The sequence below is a fragment of the Bos taurus genome, chromosome 23 (assembly GCF_002263795.3).
Source record: "Bos taurus isolate L1 Dominette 01449 registration number 42190680 breed Hereford chromosome 23, ARS-UCD2.0, whole genome shotgun sequence".
In the NCBI taxonomy this organism is placed as follows: Eukaryota; Metazoa; Chordata; class Mammalia; order Artiodactyla; family Bovidae; genus Bos; species Bos taurus.
The window spans coordinates 3701937-3716427 of NC_037350.1; the positions used below are offsets into that span (position 1 = coordinate 3701937).

General features: G+C 43.7%; 1 protein-coding gene across 29 annotated transcripts in view; it reads left to right on the forward strand.

Annotated features, from left to right (window-relative positions):
- The window catches only part of DST (dystonin), a 514523-nt gene that overhangs the window by 448668 nt on the left and 51364 nt on the right, over positions 1 to 14491 (forward strand). For all 29 annotated transcript variants that reach the window (XM_024983983.2, XM_024983991.2, XM_024983988.2 and 26 more), the window contains 4 exons: positions 5644 to 5763; positions 5934 to 6041; positions 7892 to 8110; positions 13132 to 13335. In XM_024983983.2, the coding sequence (XP_024839751.1) occupies positions 5644 to 5763; positions 5934 to 6041; positions 7892 to 8110; positions 13132 to 13335 (651 nt within the window). The remainder of the gene's footprint in view (positions 1 to 5643; positions 5764 to 5933; positions 6042 to 7891; positions 8111 to 13131; positions 13336 to 14491) is intronic.

Consider the following 14491-nt stretch of genomic DNA (forward strand, 5'->3'; position numbering starts at 1 on the left):
ACTAAAAATAGCCTGAACACAAGCAAAAGGGTTGGGGCATCACTTTATTTTTTCAAGGACTAGTAGAAGAATTATTTATTTTGCAGCACTGGCACTCAGGTGGAAAGGCCTGAACTATTTTTCTCAGTTATGTGCCAAGTGCACCGCACACAGTAGAGCTGTGCCCAGGAGTTTCATCATGTGCCGTTTCAAAGCCAGTGATCCAGACTCTTCCACCTGTCTCGTGATGATTTCTTTTTCCACATCTGAAGCTGCTGAGTTAGTTGATGAAACTTTTTTTCCCTCTTCACATTGATCTACAATTGCTAATGAGTAGTTCCAGTCGAAACTAAGTCATGTCGTAACAATTATTGAACCAGATGAATTCAGATAGCATTTTTCAGATGTCTTATCAAGATTCCTTCTGGAGTCCGCATTGTTCTGGCTTGTCCCCACAGCAGCAAAAGTGATGAATTAGTGAGCAGAACACTTAAACAACACCACTACGTGCAGATCACAGGGTGGCTTCAGAAAACAACGCATGATGTTATGGGAAACTTAAAAAGGAGAAAGGCTTCTGTTTGAGTATATAAATGTGCAGAGTCATCTTAGAAGTACAGTAAGCCCCTGCATACCGACAACCCACATGCAAACGAGTTCCATTCCAAGAGCTCTCTTCAGTCCCAATTTGTTCGTAAATCCAACAAAGTTAGCCTACATACCCAATTGGCAGTGTAGTATTGTAATAGGTTTATAATACTTTTCACATAAATAATACCTAAAAAACACACAATAAGAAAACGTTTTTGATCTTACAGTACAGTGCTTTGGAAAGTATAGTGGTGGTGGTGGTGGTGGTTTGGTCACTAAGTCGTGTCTGACTCTTGCCATCCCATGGACTGTAGCCTGCCAGGCACCTCTGCCCATGGGATTCTCCAGGCGAGAGTACTGGAGTGGGTTGCTGTTTCCTTCTCCAGCACAGTATAGTAGCACAGTACAGTAGCTGGCATACAGGGGCTGGTCAAGTGAAGAGGCAAGAAGCGTCACTCCCTAGAGGAGGGAGAGGAGGCGGGAGATGGTGGAGCTGAAGGATCGTCCCCGCAGGAGACGGGGGGCAAGCTGCAGTTTCTCTCATGCCTCACGTTGATGGAGCAGGTCCTGGTTCCTTGTTGGAACCAGAGCGCATTTGCACCTTTGAAAGTTTACACCTTGAAGGTGGCTGTGGCGAACTTCCTGTAATTGCCCTTGTGGGGGAGCTCACCCACTCTGAGCACTCAAGTTCTGTGTATTTCTGTCTGGAACTGCTTGGCCTGTCAGTGATCCCGTCAGACGTGTGACACTTGGCAGGGCACCCGTGGGCCACGTGTCTCAGCTTCTCACGTGATGGTGTGACTGCTGCCCATACGCCAGAGGAGTCTCAGAGCAGCCTGACTTTGCATCCTTTTCGGTTAGATGTTGGTTTAGATTCAGATTTTGTTCAGGCAGCATTTCTAGAGGTTGTTAAGTAAAGGTCTGTTAAACCATATCTTCCCTTTCATATCCTTATGCTGTCAATATTTAAAGGTAAATGTAAAAAAATAATTGCTGTTGTTTGGTCGCTAAATCATGTCTGACTCTGCGACCCCGTGGACTGTAGCACACCAGGCGTCTCTGTCCTTCTATCTCCTGGAGCTTGCTCAAACTCATGTCCATTCAGTCGGTGATGCCATCCAACTATTTCATCCTCTGTCCTCCCCTTCTCCTGCCTTCAATCTTTCCCAGCATCAGGGTCTTTGCCAACGAGTCGGCTCTTCACATCAAATGGCCAAAGTAGTGGAGCTTCAGCATCAGTCCTTCCAATGAATATTCAGGACCAATTTCCTTTAGGATTGACTGGTTTGATCTCCTTGTAGACCAACAACTCTGAAGAGTCTTCTCCAGCACCACAATTCTAAAGCATCAATTCTTCAGCACTCAGCCTTCTTTATGGTCCAGCTGTCACATCTGTACATGACCACTGGAAAAACCATAGCTTTGACTATATGGACCTTTGTCAGCAAAGTAATGTCTCAGATTTTTAATACACTGACTAGGTTTGTCATAGCTTTTGTTCCAATGAGCAAATGTATTTTCTGGTTTGGTCCCATATTTTAATGATTATCTAATTTTTTTTCTATCTAAACTTGTTGACTAAGAGAAATTAACTTTCAAATAGCTTCAGTATTTATTTACTCATTCATGACCTGGCAAAGGTGAAAACAAGTGGGTACATGATAGGTAGAAAAAAATCTTGATAAATAACAATTCAGTAATAATAAGGCTTTTTTACCTATCTAATGCTGACTCTTTATTTGTGAGATTGGAGCCATTACAGTGACTCATTCGGTACTATCTTATTTGCATCAGCTTATACTGGCGGGTAATTATATGCCCTGTGTTGATGAGGGGAAGGCCAGACTCTGCTTGTGGGAACAGGAATCAGTACATCCAGGACAACTTGGGAGCATAGATCGAAAAGAGAAGACGCGCACAGGACTTGCCAGTGAGAGGTTACCCACAGAGAGGTTTTTTTTGTTTTTTTAATTAACTTGTTTTAAGATCATTGTAGATTCACGTGCAGTTGTGAGATGTAATGCAGAGCCCCCTTGTAATGTTTCTTCAGTTTCCCCAATGGGAGACCATCTTGCAAAATTACGGTCCAGTGTCACAAGCAGGAAGTGGATGCAGAACGTTTCCATCAGGACGCAGGACATGGCCATCACGGAGACCCTCATGCCACCCCGTTACAGCTGCATTTGCCCCTCCTGTCTCTGCCTCCCCCTCGATCCTAGCCAAAATCTGGCCTCCATTTCTACAATTTTATTGCTTTAAGAATGCTTGCGTACCTTTCAGCCACAAGGTATCCCCCATCTCCTCTCCACAGTGACTTGAATTTTAGATCTTTTATTACGGTTCCTTCCTCAGGCCCTGGGCTCTGTTAGTTTTCTCCAGTCTATTCTCTGTCATTCGGGTTGGGTAACTTCTGCCATTCTGTCTTCCATTTCGATGACTCTTTCCTCTATTGTGTTCCTTGGTCTCATCCTCTGAGCTTTTACTGTAGTTGTTATATTTTAAGTTCTAAAATCTCCATTTGGTTCTTCTCGGTGTATTCTGTGTCTTTTACGGATTTTACCTTTTGTTGCCGAGGCCTTCTGATTTCCCCCTCATTTCCACTGCCTGTGAGATCGCTCCTAGTGTGTCTATCACAGCCGCTCTAAGGTCTGTCAGATGCTTCTGAGGTCATCTGGGGACCAGCCCCTGCTCGTGATCTTCAGTTCCGTCTTGATTCCTTGCGGTTCTTGGTGCCCTGTGTCTTGGGGCCTCAGATCGGCCTTCTCCTTTGGTGGGCAATCCCCAGCACCACTCTGGCTGAGACGGTGGGGGTGCCGCCCGGAGGAAGGAGAAGTCCATGGACCCCAGGGAACTTGCGTGACCCCTAAGCTGGGGGCACCCCTCATTGCTTGGTGGGGCTGGGAGCTCCCCGGCACCGTGGGCAAGGGGCCACCTCCCCACTGAGTGCTGTGCAGATCCTGACTGTGACAGGCCTCACCTGACACCCCTGAGGAGAGGAGGAGAGCCTGCCTGAGCCTCCAGGGCTGCAAGTCCAGGCTCTCCATGGGACTGCCCAGCGCTCCCCACTGACCCGGGGGCAGAGGCCTGTGCTCGCCTGGGAAGTGAGAGGACCTGCCCCCTGCTGGGCTGACGTCACCCCAGCAGGGGTTCTGGGCCCGGCCCAGGGGGTAGACCTCTGGGCTCCCCGTTCAGCCCTTGTTGGCAGGAGGGTAGGGAACCCAGGGCTTTGTTCTCTGGTGTTTGGTTGGAGCAGAATGCTTATTGTCTAGACGCTTTCTGTCTTGCAACGCTTCCCCTTTCCTGTACCTTTGACTAGAGAGAGGCTTTCCTGGGGGCCTTGTCTGGCCTCTGGGTACTTCTGGGGGGCAGTTTCTCCAGCATCCCGTCCAGGGTATGGGAGCAAAAGAAAACCAGGGGACTGGCCTCTGTGGTGTTCCTGGGGTCCAAGACTCGTAGCAGTTCTGCTTTCCTGTCTCCCGGATCCTCCTAGTGTGTGTTCTGTATGATGCCCGGGCTCTGAGATGCATCAGTCCTTGGGTGAAAAGCATGTCTTCTCCACCCTCCTGTGAGTCTGCAGAGTGTTGCCTTGTGTCTTAAGAGTATGAGTTATCTTCCAGTTTAGTGTCTTACCTCCACCCTCACCCCCCTCCACTTACTATCCCCCGACCCCAAACTGGGTTTCCAGGTGCTCTTGAAAAATTAGGGGCTTCCCTGGTGGCTCAGATGGTAAAGAATCTGCCTGCAATGCAGGAGACCTGGGTTCAATCCCTGGGAAGATCCCCTGGAGAAGGAAATGGCAACCCACTCCAGTACTCTGACCTGGAGAATTCCATGGACAGGGGAACCTGGCTGCAGTCCATGGGGTTACAAAGAGTCGGACACCACTGAGCTACTGACACTTGAAAAATTGGAGGTTCTGGCAGTACCGGACTTGAAAATCACAATCTCTTTCTCTCACTCTTTCTGCCGAGGTGTTGTTAATTACCATTTATAGTCAGCACTGTGTTGACTGGTACTGCTTCCTGCTATATTTGTTCATGATAACTGGAAGGCATGGGGTGTCTCTGGTACAAAGTATAGAAAGTGTTCATACCCTTTGATTTAGAAGTCACCTTCTAGGAATCAACTCTAAGGGACTACTTAGAGATGCCAACGGAAATTTATTTACATTTATTTACAAGCATATCCATTACTGCATTGTTTGTGTAACATCAGACAAATGCAGAGAACCTAAGTGAAAATATCCAAGGATGCTGGGATACAATTATGGTATTTTAAAAATCACACTTTTGACATGGGAAAGGTTCACCATAAATGAAAAAGAATGAGACCGTTTATACCGTATTATCCCAGCACTTTCTAAGTTTTAACTTCTGAAAGAAAATTCACTGAAATAACAATAGTATTAACTTCAGCCTTTAATTTTCTTCTATGTAGTTTTCTGTACTTTGCAGATTTAGACCACAAATTATTCTTGTGATCAGGAAAAGAAAAATCTCTTAAAATATTTAAGAAGGCTTTTGAAAATGTATTCTGCTGTTATTAAATGAGAGGCAAAATATGATGCATGAGACATTTGGGGTACACTCTGCATACATGGAAAGATATTTTCCACAAGCAGTAAATAAATGGGACTATGTCATTCTTTTTGCTAGGAATTGCGGACTTTGATAGCAGAATGTTACCTGCATATCACATTAAAGTGATACAGTGAAGGATGAAGTGATGTAAAGATGGTGTCTAACCGCTCTTACAGCTGCTTAATTTATATAGTATTGTATAGAAAATCTTTATATCACCACCAGGGAGAAGGCAGCAGTGTGAGCGATCCTCACATCATTACCATGTTATGGATTCAGCACATTTTAAGAGGTTGTGTTTAATTTCTCTGTGGAAACTTCTCCTTTCTCTTTATAACATGAGTCACTCTCATGGATCATTTCCGGTTGCCATGAGGAGACAGGCCCAGATTTTCCATTTATGTGATAAGGATATTTGAAAGACATGTAGATAGATATTTCTCTGGCACCAGTTACAGGAACTTGCTGACCTGATTATTTATCTTTTGTTTAGTTTGACCAAGCGGCCGATGCTGAGTTAGCCTGGATTAATGAAACAGAGAAGAAATTGACGTCTCTGGGTGACATCAGGCTTGAGCAAGACCAGACCTCCGCTCAGCTGCAGGTTCAAAAGGTGAAGACACAGGTTTCCAGTCACATCTGTGTGGTTTGTCAGCATGCTCCGAGGAGATGCACTTGCATGATTGAGTGTGACTTAGTCATTTTAACTGCTTTGCCTTTTTGTTTTTGTTTTAATCATATGCTCTCTTTAAAAAAAAAAAATCTGTATTTTGGTAAATACAGACGTTCACCATGGAGATTTTGCGACACAAGGACATTATTGATGAGCTTGTTAAATCTGGACATAAAATCATGAGCACGTGCAGCGAAGAGGAAAAGCAGCCTATGAAGGTACAATCTTGTCCATGTGACTAGTGTGAGACCCGTAAGCAGACAGTGTGTGTGGGGCTTTCACTCGGAGAAAAGCTCTTTTCCTTTATCCACAGCTGCTGTTTAAACAGCTAAATCATTAGTTTTAAATAAAACATTTTTCAAGCTTACAGAATAACAGTGAAAAGAATACTCCTTAAGGGAATCACTTTGGGGATAATCTTTTTTAATAGACAGAAAAGCTATTAATGTTTGAATCCTTGAGTAACTGGGACCCATTAAGCATCCAATTAATGTTTGCTGTATTATCATTGCTATTATCAGAGTAAATTGTTATTCTATACGTCAACTGTTGTTTATAGGTTTCAGGAACATTGGGTCCTCTGGAGTCGAGACAAAACCTGAAATACATAGTTCTCTCTAGCTTAAACCCATTCTGTATAAAGTTACAGTAATCCATATAGAAAAAAAGGAGTGGAGTCATTAAGGAAGTATTCAGTTTATGTAGTTTTAATGATCTTTACATTGGTGGGAAAGCAGCCTCAAATAAAAATGTTTAGTTCAATTCATATTCAGACCTCTGAGCAGCATAAAGAAATTAATGCTTCTCGTAGGAAAATAGCCCATGGCAGAAAAACATATTTGTTATACAAATGTCTATGCCTAGGATCCCATTGAAAAGATGGTGCATTGCTTTTAAGGCATACCATAGGCAAGTAATAGAATGCACAGGGTGTGTTGCTATTTTTTCTCTTTTATTTAAATACTCCACAGTGGCACTTGGTTTTAATATAATCTTTATTATTTTTGCAAAAAATCTTATGTGGAACATATAGATGATCATGAAAGAATCTCTGTGTTATTCTGTGGTTTATTAGGTTATGGTTGTGCTCTGTCTTTTGCTATTGGATTATAGTGAATTTATACCATAAACAAGATCACTGTGACCACCCGATCAAATCAGTGTACAGCATGATGTTCTACTTTGCTTCTCAATCTATGTAATTAATTTTCCTGACTAGGAGTCCCTTTTAGAATTTCATTCTTGAAAGACAGTCCCTGTATTTTAACAGAAAGTAGTGTCCGTGTTGGACTTGCCAGGTAGCTCAGTGTTAAAGAATCCACCTGCCAATGCAGGAGACTTGGGTTGGACCCTTGGGTCAGATAGATCCCCTGGAGGAGGAAACGGCAACCCACTCCAGTATTCTTGTCTGGAACATCCCATGGACAGCGAAGCCTGGCAGGCTACAGCCCATGGGGTCACAAGAGTCAGACGTGACTGAGCGACTGAGCATGGACTCGCCGTCCGTGTTGCCAGACCCTTCTCTCACATAGAAGGCCTGGAAGAAATTGTGTTTGGGAAGCTCAGTCTCTTAGTCAGAACAACTTGAGGCTTTTTATTTATTTGGGGGGTGGTTTGTTACCTAATATTTTTTGAGAAGTCCTCCATGTTATCAAGCCCCCTGATTTTTGATGACTGCATAGAAATTCATGAGTATAGGAACATATACTCGTTTTTTACCGTAATCTCCAGTTGGTGTACTTTTAAAACTTTTAACACATTTTTGCTATTTTATACATGAAATTTTTTTTATTGTAGTAAAAGGATAGCATTTGCATATAGCATTTTCAGCCTTGAAAAGGAGGGACTTCCTGCCTTATGCAACAACATAGCAAGGCCTTTCTTTTAAGATGAGCTTCTCTACATAGACACTAACTAGCCGCTGTTCATCAGTCATTTACCATGCATTTATTCATTGAGTGCTTACTCTGTTCCAGGTAAATAGTGCTGATCAAGCACTCTGGAGTGTATATATGTGTCCCTTGGTTTGCCTGACTGGATAAACACATTTTGTCATCTGATTTTCTAGAAAAAACTGGACACGGTGCTGAAGAACTATGACGCCATCTGCCAGGTAAACTCGGAGAGGTACCTGCAGCTGGAGCGGGCGCAGTCCCTGGTGAGCCAGTTCTGGGAGACGTACGAGGAGCTCTGGCCATGGCTGACGGACACGCAGAAGGCCATCGCTCAGCTGCCCGCCCCTGCCCTGGAGTACGAGACCCTGAGGCAGCAGCAGGAGGAGCACCGGGTGAGCTCAGGCCCCGGGCGGACGCGGGGGTCCCGGGGAAGGAACCACAGCTGTCAGGGGGCTTCTGGTTCAGACGCCTTCTGAGGTGGGGAAGTGTCCGCCGTGCAGGGTCCGGTTTGCACGGTCTGCTCACCTCTGAGCCCCACCCAGCTGTCCTGGTCTGTGGCGGGAAGACTCATACGGGCAGACACCCTGTGCACGTCACGTGACACCGTCACAGCTCTTAGCACAGGAGTGGTGGCTCAGTGACAGAGAACCTGCCTGCCAGGGCAGGAGACACAAGAGACTCAGGTGCAGTCCTTGGGTCAGGAAGACCCGGAAGTAAGAAATGGCAACCCGCTCCAGTATTCCTGCCTTTAAAATTCCATGGACTGAGGAGCCTGGCGGGCTGCAGTCCATGAACGAGGTCACAAAGAGTTGGACACAAGTGAGCGTGCACGCTCTACGCCATACTAGTACATGCAGTGCACGCCGAGTGCGCAGTGAGACCCTCTCTCAGAGCGTCAGGGAAGTAAGCTTTCGAGTCCTTTCAGTTGATCAGGTCGAATTGCTTTCAGTGTACCCTAATTTGACTAAGTTTTATACTTCATAGTGATGGGAGCCATCCGAATTAAGCAGAAGAAATATGTGGAAGCAGCCTCACACAGACAAGGCTGTTGAGCTTGGAGAAAATAGACGCTGTAACAAATGTGGCAACATTGTCATGAAATTCTGTGAAAAGCGAAAAACTGCTGAAGTTTAAAGACCAGTTGTCCCCCCCCCCCTTTTTTTTAACCTTTTGTACATAGAAATCTTTTGAAGTTCTCTGCTCCTATAAGTTTACATGAGCAAATGAGAGAGTATTTTTCTATATACAAATAAACCCTATTTTAGACATATAAAAAGGCATCACGAAGCCCTCGTTTCTGCAGTCACAGAAATGTTGATTAGCTTAAAATTTTGCGAGGGTTTGAGTGAGAAGATTCAAGACTGTTGGAAGAAAGTCTAGAATTCTTATTACTTATGATCTTGTGAACCTTAGTTGCTCTCCTAGATCTGTATAAGATGTACTCCGAAACTACTACTACTATTCCAAGTCATCGAGTGTGTGCACGTGTATAAAGTTTAACTCGGTATATTACATCATCGTTTCAAGTAACGTGCTTATTGGTCTTATTGTTTACTCTTTAAATGTATTGGCATTGGAAAGGATCTTTTAAGTATTTGTTTAGAGGACACTTTAGTGCACAAAATGGAAACTTTATGGCATTCTATCTAAATTGTTCAGTGGGAGAAAGACTTAAAAACTATGTATAATTAATTTTAGTAGAAAGGTTATATTTGGCAGAAACCCTCATGCCTAGCCACAGAATGATTTTTAAGATAAAATATTTCAAAAAAATATATTTCATGGATCTCTTCTACTCTGAGGTGAGATTTGAGTAGCTGTTTTTCAGCATAACATCAAATAGGTTGAAAAGAATCGTTACTGAATGGAAAATTTTAAAATTGAGTTAATTTTCCTTTTTGGCATAATCTTTCAGTTCTCGAAACAAATATAAGATTTGTATGGAGAAAGAGGATTTCAAAACTTCGTAGCCAAATCTTCAAATTGTTCAAACTAAATTGTTCAGAATATTTTCAGCATTCTTCTGCAACTTCATAGCGTCCACTTCACTGTCCTGGGGAACATCTTTTCATTCATTCTAGCCAGGGATGAAAAATGGCCCTGAGAGCCATGTTATAAATAAGCGGTAGTTACCTTGAAGTCACATTAAGTATCTCCCGCATGAGTGGGCTCTGAGGATGGTTGCCAAGAATCATTTTGTTATGTATAAAGCAAAAGACCTCTCCTGCCAAGCCTTTTCTCCACGCACACACCTACCAAGCAGCTGTCCTGTGGTTGTTTGCTTGTCTGTCATGGAGTAGTCTTCAGAAAGGCTCACTGACAACTTCTCGGGAAAGGTGTTTGCTACACAGGTGGGGCTTCCCTGATAGCTCAGTTGGTAAAGAATCCACCTGCAAGGCAGGAGACCCTGGTTCAATTCTTGGGTTGGAAAGATCCACTGGAGAAGGGATAGGCTACCCATTCTGGTGTTCTTGGGCTTCCCTTGGGATCAGCTGGTAAAGAATCAGCCTGCAATATGGGAGACCTGAATTCCATCCCTGGGTTGGGAAGATCCCCTGGACAAGGGAAAGGTTACCCACTCCAGTATTCTGGCCTGGAGAATTCCATAGACTGTATAGTCCATGGGGTCAGTTGCAGAGAATCGGACATGACTGAGCGACTTGCACTGCACAGGTGACAGCCACTTAGAGTCCAGGCTACTCAAGAGCTCTCAGCAGAGATCCCTCACTTTACTGAGAGTCCCTTGATACTCATAGTATGAACTCCTTTTTCAAACATGCCCGCTGGGATGTTGAAGCCAGAACTTGGGTGACATGTTTCTTCTCCATGAGATTGTATAGTAGCTGATCTTACCATCATCACCTCCGTTCTATAAAACAGGATGAATTTATCAAATAATGTAGAACAAAATGAGGAAATCGCTGCCTGGACTGCCCAGGGGCTGTGCCTAGCACGCTAGACTGATTAGACCTTCCTTCTTTTTTTTATTTTTAAAGCTGATTTTTTTCTTATTTTGCTCTTTTCCAAAAGAATTTTGAGACCACCTTCAGAAAAACTTCAAAAATAGAGATATTGCACTGGGGTTTATTCATGATGTACTGAACAGTTTTCTCAACCACTTCGTAAAGAATTTGCATGACTGATTTTAGTAGCCACTTTTAAAAAAATTATTTATTTTTAATTGAAAGATAGTTGCTTTACAATATTGTGTTGGTTTCTGCCATACATCAGCATGAATCAGCCATAGGTATGCACATGTCCCCTCCCTCTGAAGCCTCTCTTTGACCTCCCACTCCGTCCTATTCCTCGAAGTTGTCACAGAGCCCCAAGTTGAGTTCTTGAGTCATGCGGCAAATTCCCACTGGCGCTCTGTTTACATGTGATAGTGTATACCTTTCCATGCCACTCTCTCCATTCGTCCCACTCTCTCCTTTCCCCAAACCCCCTGTGTCCGTAAGTCTGTTCTCTAGGTCTGCTTCTTCACTGCTGCTGCTGCTGCTAAGTTGCTTCAGTCGTGTCCGACTCTGTGCAGCCCCATAGATGGCAGCCCACCAGGCTCCCCTGTCCCTGGGATTCTCCAGGCAAGAACACTGGAGTGGGTTGCCATTTCCTTCTCCAATGCATGAAAGTGAAAAGTGAAAGTGAAGTCGCTCAGTCGTGTCTGACTCTTCTCGACCCCATGGACTATAGCCCACCAGGCTCCTCTGTCCATGGGATTCCTGCTGCCCTGCAGATAGGTTCATCAGTACCATCTTTCTAGATTCCTCAGTTCAGTTCAGTTCAGTCACTCAGTCGTGTCCGACTCTTTGCCACCCCATGAATCGCAGCACGCCAGGCCTCTCTGTCCATCACCAGCTCCCGGAGTTCACCCAGACTCAACGTCCATCGAGTCAGTGATGCCGTCTAGCCATCTCATCCTCTGTCGTCCCCTTCTCCTCCTGCCCCCAATCCCTCCCAGCATCAGAGTCTTTTCCAATGAGTCAACTCTTCGCATAAGGTGGCCAAAGTACTGGAGTTTCAGATTTAGCATATATATGCGTTAATGTGCGATATTTGTTTTTCTCTTTCTGACTTACTTCACTGTGTATAATAGACTCTGGGTTCATCCACCTCATTAGCACTGACTCAGATGCATTCCTTAGTGGCCACTTTTAAAATAAAAGTCCATGCGTGTGGCCATCCTGGTGATTCTGCTCAATGAGTGATGGAAATTAAAATATTTGCAGAGAAAGATCGTTTTCCTCTAGACTGTCTTTCCTGAGTGTAATTTCTCTCAGAGGAGCTTTCACCAGGGGCTGGATAGCAGCGTGGAGGCACACCTTCTGGTGAGGATGAGAAGCTGCTGGTTGGGGAAACTCAGGAATAACGAAGAGAAACGGGGCACCTCAGTGCCGAAGGAGGCCAGCCCTGGAGAAGGCTGTGGACAGTCACAGGAGGCCCTGGACTCTGGAGAGAGTCACGATCCCCAGTGGAGCCATCTCCCCAGAAGGAATGGGGCTCCACCTGGATTCCACCTCCCTCATTAGTATCGCTACCATCATATTTCTTGATTAGATGGTATTATGCAGAATACTCAAATGTCACATGTTTTCTCTTAAGTACACCTTACAGTTAATACTCGGTATACAGCTGTGTATTTGATAGATGGGTTGATTACCCTTGTGGCCATGAACATTTAAAAATAAGTGCCAATAGATTTGTTTATATACGTGAGTATCACACAGATCACATATATACATAGAATAGACTCACAGATACATAATGTAATATATATGGACACTTTTTTGTTGGTTTACATACAGTATAATGACAATGCCTTGTGCCTTGTATTATGTATAATATATATATAATATATATGCCATATATCCATTCTCTTCCATATAATATAATGAAAGTGCCTCACTTATCTGTCATATTTTCTCTCAGCATCATGTCCACCTTCTACTGAGCTTCTTTTCCTTTCTTCTTCTCCCTCCCTCTCCCTTCCATCCTAACTTCTAAATAATTTTCATGTGTATCATGAATGTGCAAAAAGGAATACTGAGAATTACAGCTTGGTCTCTGTAGGTTGGGGCATAGTGAGTTCATAATCCTTGTATGTAAGAGGACCCTCGGCTAATACTCTTGTTAGAACGTACTGCTCTTAGTAGAAAAGTCGTAATGAATTGGGAGTAGGTGCTTCACTCATCCAGAAGTTTCGCATGTGCCCTGAGAGGGACTTGACACGACCAGACTGTTGTTTAATCTTTGTGTCAGGGGCATCTCTTCCTGGCAGAGGGCTGCTGGTTCAGAGCCTTGTGATGGGAGGGTGTGTGTTTGGAGTTCTGTGCCAGCTGGATGCACTGAGGATGTTGACAGCTGTGTGGTGGAGGTGCGCCTCTGAGATACTGAAATGCTGTTTGCTTTGTTGTAGCAACTGCGAGAGTTGATAGCCGAACACAAGCCTCATATAGATAAGATGAACAAAACTGGGCCACAGTTATTGGAGCTGAGCCCGAGGGAAGGCTTTTCTATCCAAGAGAAGTACGTGGCTGCGGACACCCTCTACAGTCAGATTAAAGAAGATGTCAGAAAGAGAGCTGTGGCCCTGGATGAAGCCATTTCTCAGTCAACTCAGGTGAGGCTTTGCACCCCGAGTGTGACGGGCTCTCCCACAGCAGTGCTTGGGAGGATGGTCTCCAGGTCTCCTAATTCAACTCCAGCTGAAATTGTTTCATTGCATTAACTCTTGAGTATGGATGTTTTAGTCTCAGAGGTGATACCTGCCTGCATCCAGTCCTTACATTTCTCTGCCTGCTTGTATATAAGTAAGGCATAATTTTCAGTGACTTAAGAAATATGCAGTTGTCCAGACATCTAAATAAGTGTCCATCTAGAGTGGAATTCTGTGTTTGCCATTGGAAGAGATAAAAGAAAGTGTGATTATCATTTTTAATAAATCACTCCCAAGATAGCAATAAGATGACTATGAAGGATAGGCTGAAGAAGAAGAAAGAAAAGTTGAAAAAAATTATTTTGAAAATATCTTTCTCAAGAAGTCTATTTGTAGTACCTGCAGATTTTCCATTTTGAAGGCTTGGTGTTTATTTTTAGATACACTGGTCCATTTCCTGTAATCCTGGCTGACAGTTCATTTAATGTTGAGGATTGTGTGAAATCTATTAATATAAATGAACAAGTGTTTATAACTTTGCTTCATTGTCTGTGCAAATTTAAAATTCTTTCATGGATCTCATTATGGGTTTGACCATGAATTAAATGCAAGCTTCCATCACATCTTTTGTTTTGTTTCGTTTTGTTTTTTTTAACATTTTTTAGTTCAGGACACTTGTAAATTAAGAAATCCCTTTCATCTCATCAAACCTGCCCATGAATTTCTCAGTAAAAATGTAACTTTTTGAGGATGCCATAATAATCAGTAAAGTGAATGAAACTATCAGTGTTGATAGACACCCAGATTATTGAACTATTTTTTGAAATTATTGTTATTTTGATTGCAGTAATATGAAGCAGTCGTCAGATGCTGCCGTCGGGTGGCCCAATTGTATATTAACAGACACTATTTCTAGTGAATTTATTTCCAAGCAGCAGTCCTGTGCCCATAGCAGTGTGACTCAAAGAGGCGTACATAAGCTGTGATTCTAGGAATAGGTTCCCTCACCAGCTGGATGGAGCTCTCTTTGGATGTGTTCCCAGCGGAGCCAAGGTTTGGTTCCCGGCCGTGATCTTAAGCAGGAGTTTGGTCGCTTGAATCCCACCTGTGGTGTCTTTCC